This window comes from Lycium barbarum, chromosome 11, assembly GCF_019175385.1.
Source record: "Lycium barbarum isolate Lr01 chromosome 11, ASM1917538v2, whole genome shotgun sequence".
In the NCBI taxonomy this organism is placed as follows: Eukaryota; Viridiplantae; Streptophyta; class Magnoliopsida; order Solanales; family Solanaceae; genus Lycium; species Lycium barbarum.
The window spans coordinates 19038191-19059217 of NC_083347.1; the positions used below are offsets into that span (position 1 = coordinate 19038191).

General features: G+C 36.7%; 1 protein-coding gene across 6 annotated transcripts; it reads right to left on the reverse strand.

The window, feature by feature from the left end:
• LOC132617088 (glutamate receptor 3.4) lies at positions 1-5763 on the reverse strand. 6 transcript variants are annotated; one of them, XM_060331978.1, is made up of 8 exons: positions 5618-5763; positions 5266-5380; positions 4835-5163; positions 2816-4152; positions 2367-2644; positions 1753-1784; positions 1238-1647; positions 1-684 (listed from the first exon to the last, which is right to left on the reverse strand). In XM_060331978.1, exons 3-8 carry the CDS (start codon positions 5148-5150, stop codon positions 235-237), a joined length of 2823 nt encoding a protein of 940 aa, XP_060187961.1. In that variant the 5' UTR covers positions 5151-5163; positions 5266-5380; positions 5618-5763; the 3' UTR covers positions 1-234. The 6 variants fall into 6 exon arrangements, with proteins under 6 accessions (XP_060187961.1, XP_060187963.1, XP_060187962.1 ...); XM_060331980.1 differs by having other exon boundaries at positions 5266-5383; positions 5618-5634; XM_060331979.1 differs by lacking the exon at positions 5618-5763 and adding an exon at positions 5542-5600.
• Positions 5764-21027: the final 15264 nt, after the last annotated feature.

Genomic DNA, 21027 nt, shown 5'->3' on the forward strand with positions numbered 1-21027 from the left:
TGACCAAAATGTTAACAATTACTCATTTTATGAACTGATTAGTACAAAAGTTACCGTGTTTTTCCATCTCTCCTACTAGTGTTCAAAAGACATTTTTCCCCCTAATATACCTAGCCTTCTGTGTGTTAAATGAAGTAATTCGACGAAGAATTGCGTATGCATCATTTACATATTTAACCATATAGGTGCATTGAGCAAGAAATAACCAACCCAACGAACGAACAACTCTTTGATTCAAACAGGCGAGCTCGGCTGCCCATCTGAGCTCTGACCTTCATGTAATTTCTTGCTGTCATTACTCTTCCGTTTGAGTATGTCGCTTTCTCTTCTATCAACAAACTCTAGCAAGTCCCTAAAGCTAACAGATTTGAGGGTACGCCTACTAGGCCGTGCAGATTCAGGTTCACTGATCTCCGGCTCTTCTGGCTCGGGGTCAAACCTCCGGAATTGACAGTACACCCTGCAGAAAAACGCGAAAAGAGCAAGAAAACAAGCAATAGCACATATGAGAAATAGTCCCCAGAAGCTTTTGAGAGAAAGCTGTGTATCATCTGGGTTGTTTTGTGAAGAGCATCCGTTCTTAGATAGCCATTTGTCATGGATCCTTTGGAGTTCACCATTTTCTGACAGTTGAAGGATTGCAGTTGAAAGATCAACAGCCAGAGGAGAGTCCCTTTGAAATGCCTGGCCATGGATAGCGAAAAGCAGCTTGAGTAGATTGGATTGCTTGTGCATCAATCCTTGCTTAATATGAATATGTGCCAGTAATATGGTGTGACTCCCTTTTTTCTTTATTTTGAGTTTGATTTCTTGGTTCTTGTTAGGGTTGGGTGGATGAGCACTTCATTAGATCATTCATGAACTTATTGTCACATTTAGAGTTTTTACCCAAAAGTGCCCCCTATCTATGGGGAGTAGGTCTATTTTTGTACTTTAAGTACAACCCTGAGCATCTTCAATCCCTTAAGTTTGTTAAAGTGGAGCACCTTCGATCGGTTTTTGGATCAACTTTTGCCGTATTTTTTGGCAGTCAGCCTTAGTTTTTAAGTCCACGGTTAGTTGGAGCAATGGTGATCCTCTTTAGCAAACTTAAGAGACTAAAGATGCTCAAGTTTATATTTAAAGGACAAAAATAGGTCTACTCCCATAGATCAGGGACAATTTTGGCTGAAAACTCGTCACATTTATGACAAACCTTCAGCTCTGTTCAGTAATACAAAGGAAAAGATTAACTTACAAAGCCCCATCCGCCCTTAGTGAACTCCTGCCCTACTGTCCTGAATATGCATTTGTTGTTGGACAAGAAGAGCTCAACATAAGGAAGCTCATCGACAATGCCAGCAACACCACCACCTAGCGGACCTTTCTTGAGGGCGTCAATATATTCATCTTCAGTTTTCAATATATGGAGTCGTGATTCTGAAACACCAAGCTCTTCCATGAGGTAGTTAATTGCAAATGACCCATCCTGGACTCCAATTGGATCATTACTTGAAATTAAACTGTCAATTCCTTGAATTCCTGAAGACAGCTGTTGCACTGTCAAGATAGAAGTCAAGCTAGCTGTATAGCTCGAATTGATAATTAGAACGACAAAGAGCCAAAAGATCAGCACTAAGCGTCCCAAGGCGCTCATTGTGTTTTCTCCTATTAATTCACATAGACGAACAGTGTCAGATATGCCAGGACAAGTTTTTTGTCGCAATATGTTTAGAAGATCTTAAAAAACCAAATCGAAGAGAATGTACGTACTGTGTGCGAAAAACATTGTTGAGAAACTAAACCTGAAAAAGTAAAACGGATCTTAGCACCAGTGTCAATATATACCTACCAGCAAAATGATTTGATTAAACGGATTATCTTTTCTAGATTCTCACTGCATTGATGATGCCATCAGGAGTTTATTATAATTGAGATAATTACAGTCCAATGCCATTCGGTGACTAATTTACAAAATAGCATATAGGTAATGTATGTTGAGTATAAATACATGTAATATACATATGGTATAAAAAATATACATATAATATACATAATTAGCGTATATGTTTTATATATTTTGGCTAGCACTTTGCATTTAATTTCGGTCGATGGCAAAAAATGAAAAAAGTCCTTTATTTTTTTGCTAAAGAAAGACTCATCATGTTATTATTAATGCAAATGTTCTCAATAATAAAGCATCTCTTTTTTACCTCCAATCAAGGCCATTGTTTAGACTTGTTAATCCAAATAGATGAATTGACAATGCATGCAGCACTAGTTCCACACAAATGGACTTCATTCCAGAACATTTGGAGAAGCAAAGCTTTTCTAATAAAGCATGCATTTGATTCTATAACAAGAGGTTATAAGATTGAGATACTAACCAAAAAACTGTAACAAGTTGTTGCCTTGGCGGACCACGGAATTCAGGATTATGTCGATGTTCAAGAATCCAAACGACAGTTCCAACAAAGAGAAAGAAGACCCCAGTTACACACCACATTTGGAGGGTAAATGGCTTAAGGAAAGCCCATGGACTGGATTTGATCTCTTTGATAGGAGCAACTACAACAAGTCCAGATTCCATATAAGGTTGTGTGAAGTCCACAATCCTTGTGCGATTTGTAGTAATCGTGATATCCCCAACAGCTGCATCATATTTCTAAGAAGCAAAATGTATCCTTATAAGTAACCATGAAAAATGTTTCAGCGTCACATTTTGCGGTACATAGTAAATAAATGTAAATTATAGAGATATTAAGTCACGCTGATCAAATTATTTCATCATAATTAGTCAATGACTAAAAATTTGATAACACAATCATGAACTCACATCTGTTAAGACGTCATTCACCAGGTTTTTGAAAGAGGGGTTTCTCTTGCCATCTCCATACAGAATATAGACGTGAGGAACAGGGTAAGGCAACAAATCTATCGCAGCCTCAAAAACATCAATGCAATATCCTTTTACCCCAGAAGGTCCTTTATCTTTATGCACAAACTCTTTAAAAGTAACACGGTAAGGCACAGCAATCCGCAGAGGTTTTCCATTATGTGGGAACACCCATCCTCGAGGTCGAGTTACAGTTTCTCCTGGCCATATGACATTGTATAGACGTTGGGTACTTGTTGAAGTGTTTGGAGGTTTCGAATATAAAACCTCTGGAGTTATAACTGATAGACCAGAATAGTTTGACCAATAACCTACTGTGCGTGATCCAGTCCCACCAATGTTAAGAACATCATATGCTGGATGAACCAAATTATTCTCAGAATCAAACTGAATCTGGCCAGTTAGACCTGTGAAGTTCATGCCAACGAGTATCTGGAATAATTTCTGTCCTTGGTCAAAAACTTGCATGGATGACAAATGCAAAGCACTCCCATTTGTATCACGCAATCTGGGGTCATCAGAGAAGGTAACATTTCCACCATCCTTGAAGAAAAGGTCGAGAGCTCGGGCAAGTAGCCAAATGGTATCGTAAGCGTAGAGTGCATAAGAATTAAAACTCGAAGTTTCAACACCGTTAAAGTTTTTCCATCTTGATGCAAACTTCTTTTTCGGATTGGAATCTGGGGTGTGATGGCGAAGCGCTACGACTCCCTGTATAAGATCCATAGTTTCTGGATTAACTGAATCTGAAGAATCCAAAAACGACGGAAGCCAATCAGTAGTAATCCAAACATAGCCAGCATTCATCATTCCCAAATGCTTGGCCTTTGAAAAAATTGATAGCCCGGTATCAGGATTTACGTGAACAACATATACTCGTGCCTCCATAAGGTTCACACTGACTAACAAATCATCAATCTCGCTACTACTGGCTCCAGGAGAAAAGGCTGCTTTATAAGAGAGCTTAGCACGCTTCTTTGCAAGGGCATCACCCAATACAGATATCCCGTTTCTACCATTATCATCGTCAACAAATATGGCAATAACCTCTTTCCATCCAAAATAATCAACCACATCAGCTATAGCATACATTTGGAAGTAATCATTTGGAACAGCTCTAAGAAAATACGAGTACTGTAGAGCCGATAGAGTAGGGTCCGTGGCAAAAGACAAAAGAGGGACCTGAAGTTCATTCATAACATGGGAAATCACGTGTGCTATTCCCGAGGATTGTGGACCGATTGCAGCAACTACTTCTTTCTCCATCAGCTGCAAAGCTACAAAGCAAGGATGGATGTAAAACACTACGAAGGGCAAAGAAAAAAAGAAGGAAATAGACCTAGGCACTACTAGTAAATAGTACTCCTAATTTAAATGTGACAGGAAGGCTCGCCTTAGTTGAGATTTTAAACATGGTATCTTGTCTGTGAAATATAGTGGTACAAGACATTGAACTATTTGTGAATTCAAAACAGGCCATGAGCTAAAATTTGCTTCTATTTCCTTCATTACCAGTCTAAATGCATCACTTTTGTGATTTTCTTTTCAGACTTCCAAATACTTCCTCAACCCCCATTCTCCCACATTCCATTTAAGTTTCCAAATTAAGCTACTTCATGATAGAACTTCCCTCATTCCGCATCTCCGTATCAACAATTTATCAAATACTGCAAAAGGGATCAAACGAGCATGTCTTCATCTAAACTTAATGAATGCATATCAGTCAATCAACTACCTCTCGATCAAAATTTAGTTTTGGTAGGTTATATAAATTCGCTGTATCAATTCCACTCTATTCAGATTCATTCCGTTCCAGTACAACTTAATTGAATGTATAGGACACCAAAATTATCGATACTAAGGATATCGTATACGATATAATTTCACAAAGGATAAGATGCACATATTACTGAGAATTTGACAACTTAGAAAAAGATCATAGAGAAGAAAATATTTTACCATCAACAGTGCCAACGAATCCACTGCAATTTGTGTCCTGAAATATGAGGTTCAATTTGGTTCCTCTAAGAACACTAGAATCTGAGTTAACATCATTAACTGCAGCTACAAGGGCTGGCTCAGCTGACCTTCCAATAACAGAATTAGCTGTAAATAAAGCTCCAACATGCACCACTTTAGGCCTAGAAGATGGAGATAAAGGAGCAGTGCCATTTGCTGTGTTATTCCCAGTCCCTCCAAGAACTTCCATAGGCACCAACCATATCCATGAAACCAACAAGAGAAACACTATCTTCCTTTGTAAATTGGCCTCCATCCCAAAAAAGCAGCTAACGGAACCAAAATTTTGAGTTTATGAGTTCTTGATTCTATAAAAAGCAACTTACTGAATTCTAAATAAATTATTTATAGATGTTCAGTGAATTTCTTACCACAAATACAGGTTGGCCAAAGCTACTTGGTTGTGCCGAACCTGTAACTAGAACTCTAGCTCCGCCTCTGAGTCTTCAGAGCATCAATTTACATCACCATTTCTTCTAGAAACTTCTGCTAATAATCAGAACACAAAGATTAAGGTTAGAGCTCAACATTTTGAAGGTGAAAATATCCAAGATTTTCAACCAATGGTTGTAAAGATAACATTTTTACAAGGAGTTGGGGAATGTGAGCCCCACATCAGGAATTAGAAAGTAAGTATAGACTAAGACCTATGATGATGAATCATAACCATTTAAAAAACCAAGCAAGAAGAAAAAGAATGAGTCAAAGAGGAAGCTTCATTACCAGTAAAACTATAGAGAGAAAAACAGCAATTTTGAACCTCATATTATAGCAACTTGGCACAAATAGATTTAACTCCCACTTGGGAAATACGACAAAAATTTCAGTATCTTGTAAGACCCCACTAAAAATAGAATCTTTAAATGAACTACTCCGCGTATATTGATGCATGATTGCCACATGCAGCGTAGACTAATCAAAGTATAATTATAGAACAATAAGGTCAATATAATAACAAGAAGTTGAAGGAAATATGCCCATTTTGTCTTGGAATTTGAAAAGACTGCTCAATTAAGAGTTGTACAGAGATGATAATTGTATGATAGAGAATCTTGGTTGTTAATTAGAGGGTGGTTGGCCTTGGGATTATCTTAAAAACTAGTGAATGTATCCGCACTTCGCACGGTATTTTAAAAAAGATTCTGTTATAATTAAATAGTTATTGTTATAATTTTTGTAATAAAAATACTCATCTTTAATTTTGATCATTTTTATCTCATTACATTCCTTAACTGCAATACTATCAGTCGTTCCTTTGATCCGGTAACTTGTTGTGCCATTTGCCAAAACTAAATAATATCCTATATCTTATCGACTATATTATCATAATGAAACATTTAATTTTAAAAATAGCGAACTATAAAATAAATAGTATATTCCATATAAGAACTGAATTAGAAACCCAAAACAACATAGTTTTTATGTATTTTGTAATAATTTTGTAATCTTATGATATAATATTAGTTTCATGAATAATAAATATAAAAACTCAATACTTTAATTTTATATTCTTATAAAATCTTATGTATCATCCTTTTATCTTCTTTTGTATTTATAGAATTGAATTTGCAAAATAAAATATCAGATAAAAAAAACTGAGAGAAATATCAGTTTTTAAAACTTTAAAGACAAATGCTCAACACATAATTTAGTTTTATATTTATGTAATTAATATTTCTATAATATAATCTTAATTTCAAGAATAGAAAATATAACCAGTAACAAATAATTAAGAAACAAATTTAAAAATTGGCTATTCATTCATAAGGATTGCTCTATTTCAAAGCAAACTATACGTACGACTCATCATTTCTCAAAATGAGAGAGAGAGAGAAGTCAAATTCATTATTCACACTTCTCTTTATGTAGGCCATTTATGATTCTTGTTTAATAAAAAATCCTCGATTGGATCATTTTCCTAATATATATCTCCAGGAAATTCTACAAATCATACAATATTCTTATTTGATAATAAATTTTCAGATTTTGCAAAAAATTAATGAAATCTACAATATACTTTCAATAAAGATGCATGAATATCATTTATTTTTATGATAAATATTTCAAGATAACAAAAATTTCTTCCCCCGATATCACCGAGAGGAACATAATTACATATACTCCTTCACTTGAATTGTAAATCAAAAACTAAAACTACAAGATGCATCTATAAGATACGTAAATATAACTTCTCAACTAAAATGTGCTAAAAATTTCACAAACTTAACAAAAAAAGTTTCATACAAACACTCTCCGAGCACAACTTTATAAGAATAAAGTGCTAAAAAATATAATAGATATATACCTATGATTTCTCGATTTTTGTAGGTGTCGCACTCACTGGAACAATTCATGCAATAAAATTATCATATTAGGCGTACAAATAGCTTCTATGTCTAGATATTGCTCTCAAAAAAATATAGCATTCACCATTAGAAATGCCAAAATATGCCTGATTTAAGCTTTCAAGGAAACCGAACACCTGAATATTTTCACACTCCCTTAAAAAAATTCAGGAAACACATAGACATTTAAATGACGGACAAAGTATAAATCACATATTGCAAATTCAAATTACAAAAGAAAGAAAAAGTTGAAAGACACAAATTTACAGCAGTAGGATGTTAAGAAGCAGCTTTTATCTTTGTGAAGACTGAAGAGGACTCCGATCCTTATTCCTTGCAATGACTCTTCACTATCCTCCTCATTACTTTAATTCTTTATTGCCTTTACAAATCTTTATTGTCCTCACTAATATTAGTTTTTACCGTTACAGCATGTACGTTATTATAGATAAAAACTGACAAAATGTTATAGAGAGTTCAACGTGCAATATTTAACATAATTAAGATATAACTAAGAGAGTTAATTAAAGGAGTGACTTTTGAGATTCTTTTAATATAGCAGGGGAAAAAATAGGAAAAAGTTAAAAAAAGAGAAAAAAGATAAATGTCAATGGAGGTCATAGAGAGGTGTCACATAGAATTGTATATGCCTAGCTTTATAATATATATTGATGTATACATTGCTACCCCCCGTGATTAATTATTGTTCAATTAAGAAAGTTGGTCAGCACTTAAGCATAGGTGGAAAAAAAAAATACTTACAAAATCTGGTGGTTTACTGCCGCAAAGGAAGAGAGAGAGAGAGAGAGATTATAATAGAGTTTCTAATCTAAAATAGCTATTACTACGTTGCATTAACAACCTTACTCAATATGGTTAATTGATTACTGGCATAAATTTATATTAGTAGTGAATGCAATACTTACTATTAACTTAAAAATTACACTAAGAAGAGACCTATAAGTGAATCAACATAACAGTCACGTCTAGTAGTTTTACTTTACCTCTACTATTCACTACCACACAACATTGAAAAAATAGGTAATAAGCCCACACATTTATATAGTAACAAATACGAGGTGAATTTGTGTTTGTGTGTGGACAAGGAAACGGTGAGCATTTGTTACTCCCTCCGTCCCAATTATAGTTTGAGTAAGACGCGAAATTTAAGAAAGAAATTAATACTTTTCAAACTTGTTGTAAATAAATTATAATTATTTATGTAACTGTAAATCATTTTATTAAGTATAAAAGGAAAAGTTTTAAGTTAAATTATATTTAAATACAGAGATGAATTCTTTTTTTAGATAGATTAAAATGAAAAGCGTATCAAATAAATTGATACGGAAGGAGTAACTGTGATTGCGTGTATCATGGAGAGCATAATACAAAAAGAGATCCAACAGTCTTGAAAGCTCGGGAAAGAATGATTCTTTGCCTAGTTAGCCTAACGTTCTTTTTATTTCACTTTACAGGCACCATATTATTCTGCTTTGTGTATTGAGTTTGCATAATATTGAAACAAACAGATGGTACATATGTAGCCACGTCATCAGATGAGTGGTATAAGAGCAACCTGTATCGGGTAGTGTCAGGTTGGACCTACTAGTAGTATTTTGTGAAACACGTGGGTTCTTATGGTAGCTTAAAAAAGGCTATGGAAAATCTTAATGGAGTCTAGAGGTAGGTGTAGTTAATTAACTTCAATAGTAAATACTTTAAAAAAAGAAAGCAAAATAATGGGGGGGGGGGGGGGATGGTGACCCCTTTGGGCCATAACCTCAAATATCTTATTAAAATTTTTTGTATTAAGGTCCACTCCAGCGCATTTGTCTATCATTGTCGTATAAATTAGGATCTTGCCTTGAACATTAGTCTAGTCTTTTTCTTGATAAAGAAATAAAAGTCAACTGCTTATTAGCTCGTTTAGCCATAAGCCTTCCTATTTCAACTTTTCAAGTAAAACATACTGTATTTCCGCCTTTCACTTTTAGTTTTCACTATATTAAAAAATAGATTTTCATTTTTTTTAATCAACTTTAGCATAACAAGAAAAAGAAAAAAAAATTTATTTTACTCATAATATTAATTACTCATTCTAAAATAGATTTGATGATTGTGAATGAGATAAAATTAAAAAATTAGATGAACAGGCATTACCTGCAAAATATGTGCGAAGTCACAAATCGATTTTGATATTTTATTCGTTGGTCTTAATGAATTTAGGGCAATTTACGTATATATACATATTAAGGAGAAATATTTACGAAATATGATAATAGTTTTTTATTTACAAAACATAACATTACAAAACCTATACAAATGTACATTCTACCAAAAAAAAAAAAACGCATATCTCTGCTCTCCCCCAATTTCACCAAACAATACGGAACTTCCTCAACAAAAATATCTCGTTCTCTCCCCCAATTTCACCAAAATTCACACCATTAATCAAACCTAATCCAAATACTTTTGCCATAATTTGAAGCTGTATCAATCTCATCTGAGAAAAAACTATCGTCATCTATAAAATCACTAAAAACCTGCTTTAGGGTGGAAGAATTGTTGTTCAAGCATTTCATAGTACCACTCCCATTTATCAATTCATACAAGAGCACCAGCGAGAAACTAAACAAAAAAAAATGAAAAGAATTTACATGAGCCAGAAAAAATCAAGATTCCTTAACTCTTAATTTTCAATTCTTATGGGTCTCAAAATTATACACTTTGCTACTGTAGGACTCAAGAGATGAGTAGGTTGTGGATTGTGGGGGCGGAGGGAAGGGGAAGGATAAAGGGAAGAATAGCAGTGAGAAGTAATTACAAGTTTGATTATTGGTTGGTCTATTTGGTGAGTTATTCTATGATAGTTAAAGAGAATAATGAAGTTAGTTAGTATAGAGCACTTAGTTAGTTTGTTAGTTTGTCATTAACTGTACAGTTAGTTTGTTAATTTGTTAGTTAGTGGAAGCAATTAGATGGGGGCCAGCTGTAGACAGTTGTACAAGTTAGATAGGTCAGTTGCCAACTTATATATACTCTATACAATTCACAGATTTCAGTAACTCAATACAAATTCATTTCCCCAAAGTTTGAGTTCATGATTCTCTCTAAATCAGTGCCCTAAAATCATTATGGTATCAGAGTGTTGAATCACAGAATTGATTCACCGTTTACGATCCACTGAATATCATTTTCTTCACAGTTCATATGTTCTTCATTTTTCCTTTTCTTCTTCAAATTTCCCAATTTTTCAAGCTCAAACCCTTCAATCATGGTGAGCAAAGATACAATCAACGATGTTGAGAAGAATCGCAATCATCCTCTTCATCTTCATCAATCGAACACTTCAGGATCGATTTTAATCACAATTCAACTCACAGGTGAAGAGAACTACGCAATATGGAGCAGATCGACGTTGTTGACTCTTCGAGCTAAGAGTAAATTAGGTTTTGTGACTGGAACCTGTAAGAAGAGTGATTATTCACCAGATTTGGAGGAACAATGGGAAAATTTCAATGTACATATATTGGCATGGATAATGAACACGGTTTCAAAGGAATTAATGAGTGGGATTGTGCATGCCTCAGATGCTGCAACTGTTTGGGCAGATCTGTAGGAAAGATTTGGCAAATATGATGGTTCACGAGGTTATCAGTTGCATAGAGAAATTTGCACAATTTCTCAAGGTATTTCTATTGTTTCAGCCTATTTCACTAAGTTGCGAATCCTTTGGGATAAGTTTGATGCTCTTGTGCCTCCACCTTCATGTGAGTGCCCTAAGTCAAAAGTATATGTGGATTATTTGCAATACATGAGGCTCTATGCTTTCCTCATGGGATTGAATGAGTCCTACAATCAGGCTAGGAGCCAGATCCTAATGATGAACCCTTTGCCAAATGTGAATAAAGCATATGCAATGATAATATCAGATGAAAGTAAAAAATTGATAGCAGGAAAGGGTCACATGGTGAATGATCCTACTACTTTGTATGCTGCTGCAAAAGAAACTACAGGACCAAGGCAGTTTCAGCATCAAGGAACTAGGCAAGGTAATCCTACTGCTATGTATGCTGGTGGAAGAGGAAATGGAGGACCAGGACAATTTCAGCCTTAAGGACATCAAGGAGCATGCCAATATCAGAGACCATAGAAAAATTATAATCTTGTTTGTGAGGTGTGCAAGCTGAGAGGACACACTAGGGAAGCATGTTGGAAGGTAATTGGATATCCATCTGATTACAAGCACAGAAGGAGGTTTGTTGCTGGGCAGAAAATGGCAAATGCTGTTGAAATTGAAGATCCTTTCAGTGATGTTGTACAGACACAGCAGCAGGGTATGCACTTTGCACCACAACCTGTATTTACATCAGAACAGTACAACCAGATATTAAAGTTATTGAATAAGGAAGAAACAAATGATGATGTAGTAAACATGGCAAGTGTTCAAGCAGACAACATGGCAAGTATTGGAGCAGCAAACATGGCAGGTATTGTGAAAGCTTTTACTATTGATAGTAGAAGTAGAAGATAGATAATAGATGTTGCACCTCATTTTTACCAAGGCTAAACAAATCACAACTTATGGAGCTCTGAAATAATTAATTATGTACAGAGTCGCCACCTAGCATTTAAGGTATACTAGGGTACCTATAAATTATTAATATATGCAGCTTAACATGGTCTACGAAAATAAATGAGATTCTAGGTAAGGGTTCAAATTATTCCGAAGGGAAGGTGTTAGGCATCCTTCAGAATCCACAAATGTGGTTCCCGACTGGACCAATTTAACTATTCGAGGGATGTGTAAAAAGGCTTGATTATTACTTACAAAAATTAGTAGAATTTAGACTAAAGAATAACTAATATGACTATTCACATAAATAATCGTGCAATATGTATTTTTTACATATGTGATATAATAATTACTTTTTAAAAAAAAGGTTATGTGCAACTTAGAAACTTGGGTATGTGACAAAGGTAAATGGACATGAAATTATTTTGCACTCGAAGTGAGTTAACTAATTTAACTTGTTAAGTATGTACGTCTAATCAATTAATTATGAGAGTACATTCTAAAGCCTAAATATTGAGGCAAATCACCCTATTTATTCACTTAAGTGTGCTAAGCTATTGAATTAAAACTCTAGCGAAACATGATAACTATAAGAATATTAGCTACAAAAATAACAACTGCCTAAAATTAATTTGTCTAAAACACATAAACTATGCAGATTAGTCAAAAACCACTGGTTTTGGGGGCTGTCCGGATATCCGACATGCTCAAAACAACTCCAAAAATTCTGAAACTTTGCAGATTAGTCAAAAACCATAAACTAAACTATTCTAAAAAATAAAATTTCAAAAACGATTTAAAACTTTTAAAACGATGGGTTACCTCCCACCAAGCGCTTGATTTAACGTCGCGGCACGACGGTTACCTTTACCACTTTTCCTTCCATTTGGAAGATATGAATTTGCGCCCCAACTTTGAATCAAGGTCATGATGACGCTCATGGGGCGGTGGTAGAAAAACAAGGAGGCCAACTCTCGGGTGTCGCATTTTGCACTTCTTGGCCCTTAAGTGAGGCATGTCATTTTGTCTTCTTGGCATAGCAAACTTCAAAATGAAAACGCTTTCTTCTTCATTTCCACAATTCTCCATAGGCTCGGTTAGTTCAACTTCCATATCATCAACCAAGCACAATGTTGAAAAATGGTTGGAATGTGGTCTAAGGCGCTCCATTTTCAAATTCACTTCATTTTTGACATCCTCACCCAAAAATGAACTAGAGTCTTCAAAAACCATTGCATGAACTTTTTTATGCAACTCTAGTATCATTTCTTCAATCTCGGCATCTTGCATTATATTTGGATTGGTCGGTTGGCAATTCATCATTAGCTCTTGAAAATCAATGTTGACCACTTTTTCATTGGAAACTAACTTAAAACTACTATCCATGACTATTTGATGTTGAGTATTGCATACCTCAACTTTTGCATTCAATTCGGCTTTCAAGTCACGGATAGCAATTTCAAGTTCCTTCAACTCTTGCCTTTGCTCAACATGGATTTTTACAAATTCTTCCACCATCCTCGAAATGTCTTCTCGATGATCCCCATAGACTCTAAGTTGTTGAGCTTGAGACATAAGCCAATCTTGGCTCACTATTTCCACTTTGTCAAGGCTTTCTTCAAGTTGAGAGTCATTCAAAGCTTGTAGAAATTCACTCTTGGAGACATTCATGTTTTGGTCACTTTCTTGCCTACTTTCAACACCCTCAAGTTGTTGAGAATTATAAGTATGAACCAATGATTTCATTTGATCCTCCAAGATGTGAATAGCTTTGTCATTGCAATTAATTGCTTGCCTCAAGTCATCAAGTGGTTGCCTCAAGTCTTTAACCGCTAAGTCCTGTTTTTCAACTTTTTCAAGAATGGTCTCTAACATGAGCATTATCCTCTCATTTTGAGCATTTGAGGCTTCTTCCATTTCCATATCCCTACTATCATCAAAATCAAAACTAGAATAGTCATAGTGGGGGTTCGGGAAGGGAAGGACAAATAATCACAATTATCCCAATGACCATTTTGACCACCACATCTATCACATATACTCCACTCATAGGTTTGGGATTGTGCGCACAACCCGCCCCCGGAAGAATTCAAACAATTTTGCCATGAGTGTGGTCCTCCGCAATAAAGACAAGGGTCATCAAAGTATGCATAACTACCATCCGACCAATTATCATTATATGATGCCATTTTTTTTTTTTTTAAAACTGAACAGTTTTGCAGAAGCAAAAACTGGACAGTTTTTTTTTTTAGAACTGGACAGTTTCTGCAAAAATAAAAAACTGGACAGTTTTTCAGAACTGGACAGTTTTGCAATTCTGCAAAACTGGTCAGTTTTTCAGAACTGGACAGTTTTGCAATTCTGCAAAACTGGTCAGTTTTTTTTTTTTTCTTTTTTTTTTTTAGATAAAATAAAGCAATGAAAGTTTGAACCAAAGCAAGTTAGCTTAAATCCCAAACTAACTCAAATACACCAAATTGTTCCCCGGCAACAGCGCCATTTTTTGATAACGTCCAAATACACTCCTCAAAGAGAAAGTGTACACGGTCGTATGCAATATATTTACCCAACTATGAGTCGGGGTCGATCCCACAGGGAACAATATGCTAGGCGATTAAGAAAGTAAGGAACTTTCACCAACTAAGCTAAAGCCAAACGATAAATGATATTTTGGGATTTTGAGAAAATTATGTCTAATGCGGAAATGTAAAATTACCTAGAAAGCGAGTAAAATGATCAATGGCCACAAGCATGGATAATAGGAGATTACACTCAAGTAACGATCCAATGTATTTCACGATTTTACAACTAAGAACGGGTTTATGTCAATAGATAATGATTTCTAAAATCTCATTGAAAGTCTTCCAACCAAATCAATGAATTTCACTCTATGCTTTTCCAAGCCTTAGAGTGTGATATTAGGCACAATCAATTTAACCTCAAGTAACTATCCTCTTCCGAGCTCAAGTTATTAGATGAGTTTAATGACCCAAATTCTTGTTAATTAATCTTTCCCAACCTAGATTTCCTTTCCTAAGCTCAATCTAAGTAAATGGGTGAGTCCTAGGGTTAGCTAATCCCTTTGGAAACATTCAAGAACGAGATTAATTAAATCAACAAAGACCCACTTCAATAGCAATAAGAATCATTCAATACATAAGCAAAACAAGAGTTTCAATCCAAACTTTAATCAAGAATATTTTCATAAACAAGATTCAAGTCTAGAAATGAAATACTACACACTAAAATATTCAATACAAAACAAGGAATTGAAGAAAGGTTTAAGAATTATCTCATTAAAGTGCTCCAATCTTCTCCTCCAATGGTGTAGATGAAAACCCTAGCCTCCAAAACTTGCAAAATGACCAAAGATGAAAATGATATGCCCCAAATCTCTCTTTTGTAGCTGCCCTCTATTTTTCCAAGTCCAAAAAATGTCAAAATCTGCCCCCATATTTCTGTTTTTGCAATTCTGCCCGTTTTTGCAAAACTGTCCACTTTTGACAGTTTTGCAAATCTGTCCCGTTTTTGCAAAACTGTCCAGTTTTGACAGTTTTGCAAAAATGTCCAGTTTGGCCTCCTTTTTGACTTTCTTTTCACTTGGTTTCTTCCGATCACTCATTTCAGCTACTTGGCTTGTTTTGCTCTATTTTGTTCCATTTTGGTCCATTTTGATCTATTTTGCTCTTTTATGCTCTCCGGGTATCTTTTCCTACAAAACAACATAAAAACATAAAAAGTAACAACAAAAGTGCTTAAAGAGTCACAAAAACTTAAGGAATTAGCATCGAATATCGCGTAATTTCACGACTCATCAGATAACTATAAGAATATTAGCTACAAAAATAACAACTGCCTAAAATTAATTTGTCTAAAACACATAAAATTTAAATCACCTAAGCAGATCATAAATAAATACAACCAACCTACACCCTAAAAAGTAAAGTTTCACTATATTTTATGCTTGCATAATTTAAGAATGTGAAAGAAAATATAAACAAAGAATTTAAGAAGCTATTTGAACTTCCTTTGAGTGCCATCTTCAAAAAGTAACTCCGGATACCTGCGTGAGACTTAATAAAAATGTTAGTAAGAAAATAAATAACTATCGGATGAATTAAAGAAATAATGAATAAACTTAAAATAAAAACCCGTCTTTGTACATGGAAGGCCTTGGAAATCGACGGAAATTTCTTCATCGGCCACTTGGGTTTAGTATTCGCCCAAATGAATTTAAATAAAGTTGACAAAAAATGTAACAATACAGTTGACCGTCGGAAGTATTTTCCGGGCACAAAACCAACAATGTTATTTGTAAAAATAATGTAAAAATGTGTAAAATCAGTCCAAATAATTAGCAACATCGACAGTAGTAAAACCATTGGAAAAATGATAGAGATTGTCAGGGAAGTGTCACAAAATAATTAACGGAGAATAAAATCAATCCCTTGTGGAGCAACCATCAGTCAAACAGAACAACAACCCAACATTAACATCATTACGCAGTAACGGAAATAATAGCAAAACCAATCAGCAATGGTAATGCTTGGAGCAAAAAATAATCACGAACAAAATTTGAGGATCGTCGGAGAAATTAGAGCTACGCCGGAGTTTTATTCTGTCCGGCTAGATCTGAACATTCACAACCTAAAATAGAGCAAAAATAAAACGTGAAAAAGAGAGAAAGGGGAAGGGGAGCAAGAAGAATGGTTCCTATGTACATCTTGTCGCTTCCACACATAGACAGAGAATATAATAGCTGGAAGCAACAAATGGAACTGGCAAAAGCCAAATTAGGCATAACGTTTCGACTTTTTAAACAGAGGAAGAAAAAGAAAGCTGCATCAAGAAATGATAAATTAACACTAAATCTATATCAGAAGCAAATTCACCAGCTTGGAGGCCATTTAAACATCATCTCAAACATGGCCTCGGTGACATATTATTCCAGAAAGCGACTGGTTCGCGATGGTGCTGATGGTGTTTGGTTGTTCCTCGCCAGAGCAATGAAGAAAATAAAAAAAAGGAGCTGTTTTTGTTGTTGTTGGCGTGGCGTTTGGTCGCTGGTGGCTGGTTGTATCTCGTCGTAGTAGTGACGGGAAAGAGGGGAAAGCAAATAAAAAGGGCAAATGATAGAGGTGTGGTTGCAGTGGCGGCCTGGTTGCGTAGGCGAAAGAGAGACGAAGTGGTGGGGCAATGGTGGTTGATGGAGGTGTTGTCGTGGTGGTGTGTGGGGTGGATTGGTGCGTCGTTTTTTGGTGGAGCTCGCTGGTCGCAGCGATGGAGAAAGGGGAAGATGAAGTGGTTTGGTGGCGTGGTGTTTGGTTGAGGTGTGGTGAGGAAGTTCACCGGAGCTTCGAGCTCCGGTGTGAAGAGTGGGCGGCGGCTGTGGTTGAAGAGGAGGAGAGGGAAAAAATGTTTAGGGTTTCTTAGAAGAGAGAGAGGATGGGGTGTTTTGCTGTAGTGGTGAGAAGTTCACCGGAGGTCGGAGCTCCGACTGGGGGCGGCGGCGGCTGGAAAGAGAGAGGGGGGGAGAAAAGAATGTTTAGGGTTTTCAAAAGAGAGGGAAAAAAATCAGTGTTTTGTGTATGTGTGTGTGTATTATGTAGAAGATGAATACCCCCTCCCTTTTCTTATAATGCAAAATGGCCCCTGTTTTGTCCAAAGAATAGAAGATTGCACCCTTTTGTCTCCTCAATGCTTACCTTAATCCCTTTTTTAAAAAAAAATGATGAAACCTTGACTTGATCGGATTTTACTCTGCGTTAAAAAATTAATTACTTCGATTTTCTCTGCACTGTCAGACTGTACTAAAATATAGTTAATTAATACATGTATAAATAATAACGCAAGTATAAAATATAAACATTAATGTCTATGATATGAAAATGTATTGCTATAAAATTAAGAAACAATTATTAATTGCACGAAAATGGTAGTATTGTGCTATACATGTGCAAAATAATGATTCTTGAAAAAATGACAATAAATTGATAAAAATCCCAAAATAATGATAATCATCAATAAATTGTTGAAAAAGTGTAAAAATTTGTAAAAAATGTATTTCGTGCTCTTTAACGAATCAAAGCCTCCCAAAACGTTAATTTTAAGCACGTCGAGCCAAAATTAGGTGTCAACAACTTGTCCCTCTTCGACCGGAGACGATGAAAGAGTTTTCGGACGAAGATGTTGACATGTAGCCTATTTTGGCCCGACAAAGAATTGCTAAAAGGATATGTACGGAGAAAGAGGCCAGACGTTGGTAGAGCTTTGACAATACTCTCAGTCCGTCGGCAGGGTTGTGATAAAAAGAAAAAAATTATAAAAGGGAAGGATTGTTCAGGGCCGAAAAAAAACGTTCGCGTACCCACGTCGTCGCTTCCAAAATTGCCCCAGTATCGAGCTACGAGATGCTGGGGGTGCAAGATTGTATATACTTGCCGGGGAAAGAATGATTCTCGCCCTGATGTGACCGAACTCTGCATAGAGCTTCCTACATATCTCGTCAATCACGAGAATCAGGTCAATGTAGTTCGAAAGGTGATAACAAATGGACTTTTTTTTTTAAGGCATGATGCAATGCGTTTGAAGGGTATCTGAAAGTGATAATGCAATGCACGTGCAGTGTGTTTGCGAGCATTCACAAAGTAATGATGCAATGTATGTGCAGTGCATTTGCGAGCATACGCAGGGCATTTAAAACAAACAAATGCAGGTACAGTGCAATGCGTCTGCGAGCATACGCAGGGGCATTTGAAAACAATAAAACAATGCAGGTGCAGTGCAATGCGGCTGCGAGCATACGCAGGGGAATTAAGAAAATAATAATAAAACAAGGCAGATGCGGTGCGATGTCTTATGCAGAAATTTTCAAAGGGCGGTGCGCGGCCCGTGCAATATATAAAAGGCGATGCTCAGCCTTATGCAGAAATTACAAAAGGGCGGTGCGCAGCCCAGGCAACATATGAAAGGCGGTGCTCAGCCTTATGTAGAAATTACAAAAGGGCGGTGCGCAGCCCATGCAAAAATTACAAAAGGGTGGTGCACAGCCCATGCAACATATGAAAGGCGGTGCTCAGCCTTATGCAGAAATTACAAAGGGCGGTGCATGGCCCATGTAACATATGAAAGCGATGCAAAGGGCGGTGCGCAGCCCATGCATCATATGAAAGGTGGTGCTCAGCCTTATGCAGAAATTACAAAGGGCGGTGCATGGCCCATGTAACATATGAAAGCGATGCAAAGGGCGGTGCGCAGCCCATGCATCATATGAAAGACGGTGCTCAGCCTTATGCAGAAATTACAAAGGGCGGTGCATGGCCCATACAACATGAAAAGCGGTGCTCAGCCTTATGCAGAAATTACAAAGGGCGGTGCATGACCCATGTAATATATGAAAGCGATGCAAAGGGCGGTGCGCAGCCCATGCATCATATGAAAGGCGGTGCTCAGCTTTATGCAGAAATTACAAAGGGCGGTGCATGGCCCATGTAACATATGAAAGGCGGTGAGCAACCTTATGCAGAAATTTAAATGGGCGGTGCGCAGCCCATACAACATGAAAGGCGATGCTCAGCCTTATGCAGAAATTACAAAGGGCGGTGCATGGCCCATGTAATATATGAAAGGCGGTGTTCAGCCTTATGCAGAAATTACAAAGGGCGGTGCATGGCCCATACAACATGAAAGGCGGTGCTCAGCCTTATGCAGAAATTACAAAAGGCGGTGCATGGCCCATGTAATATATGAAAGCGATGCAAAGGGCGGTGCGCAGCCCATGCATCATATGAAAGGCGGTGCTCAGCCTTATGCAGAAATTACAAAGGGCGGTGCATGGCCCATGTAACATATGAAAGGCGGTGAGCAACCTTATGCAGAAATTTAAATGGGCGGTGCGCAGCCCATACAACATGAAAGGCGATGCTCAGCCTTATGCAGAAATTACAAAGGGCGGTGCATGGCCCATGTAATATATGAAAGGCGGTGTTCAGCCTTATGCAGAAATTACAAAGGGCGGTGCATGGCCCATGTAATATATGAAAGCGATGCAAAGGGCGGTGCGCAGCCCATGCATCATATGAAAGGCGGTGCACAGCCTTATGCAGAAATTTAAAAGGGCGGTGCATGGCCCAGGCAGTAATAAAAGGCGGTGAGCAATGCAGGTGCAATGCAATGCGGCTGCGAGCATACGCAGAGGCATTTGAAAATAATAACGCAATGCTGGTGTGGAGGGTAACGCCTTTGCTTCGGCGCGAATGAAGTGCAGAAGGTAAGGTACTTGGGCCATGAAATGGTGCCTTTAGGCGATGAGAATGATGCCTTTAGACTATGACGCCCTCGATGTCCTGTTGTGGGGCTGGACGAGCCAATGCAGTGTCCTACTGTGGGGCCGGATGAGCCCGTGCCTTTTCTCTCAAAATGTGCCATTGGTGGAATTTTTTAGGGCCCCCTCAAAAATTCTGTCCCAGTTTAAACAAACAAAAATTCGCATACTTCCAGCGGAAAGTGATGTGCACTTGTTTTTTTTTTTTTTTTTTTAAGCTACTCAAAAATGTTCTCCCAATTTCATGCTTCAGCGGAGAAATACGAGTATCTTTCATGGTAAGACCAGATGTCGATACCTCGTAGAGTTAGTAACAACACAACAACATTGAACTATATTTACTGTGCAACGATAAAAAACAAAATTAAGAAAAAAAAAATCACGAAAGCAAAATCCAGCAAAATTGTTTTTTTTTTTAATAATAACAATGATTGATATAACATGCCCCGACTTCAGTTGGTACCAACAATTAGTATTGTGCATAAGAATTAACCATTATTTATCGTCCAACAAACCAAGATCGACTTATTGGTAATTCCTATAGCTTCAAGTGGTACCTCAGACATACCTAAGGATCGACAAGATCGGTTCATTTTGTTTCAAACAAAGACTCTGAACTATACCTACCCTCATGTTTCAAGTGCCCTCACCAGAAAGAAAGTCTCTTTTCACATGTATTCAGTATTTTTGAACTTTGGGACGTCTAGAGAAGTACACTCAAACTGAGAAAGATGTTCAATGCTTGCAATTGTGATACCATAAGCTTGGCCGTCATGTAAGTATCCACTAATGAGAGAAACCTTAGCATAGAATCACGTAGGGCTTGTTATGGGGTTGTAATGTAGGCTTGGGAAAAGGGTAGGATATTATTTGGGTAAGGAGTGACTAA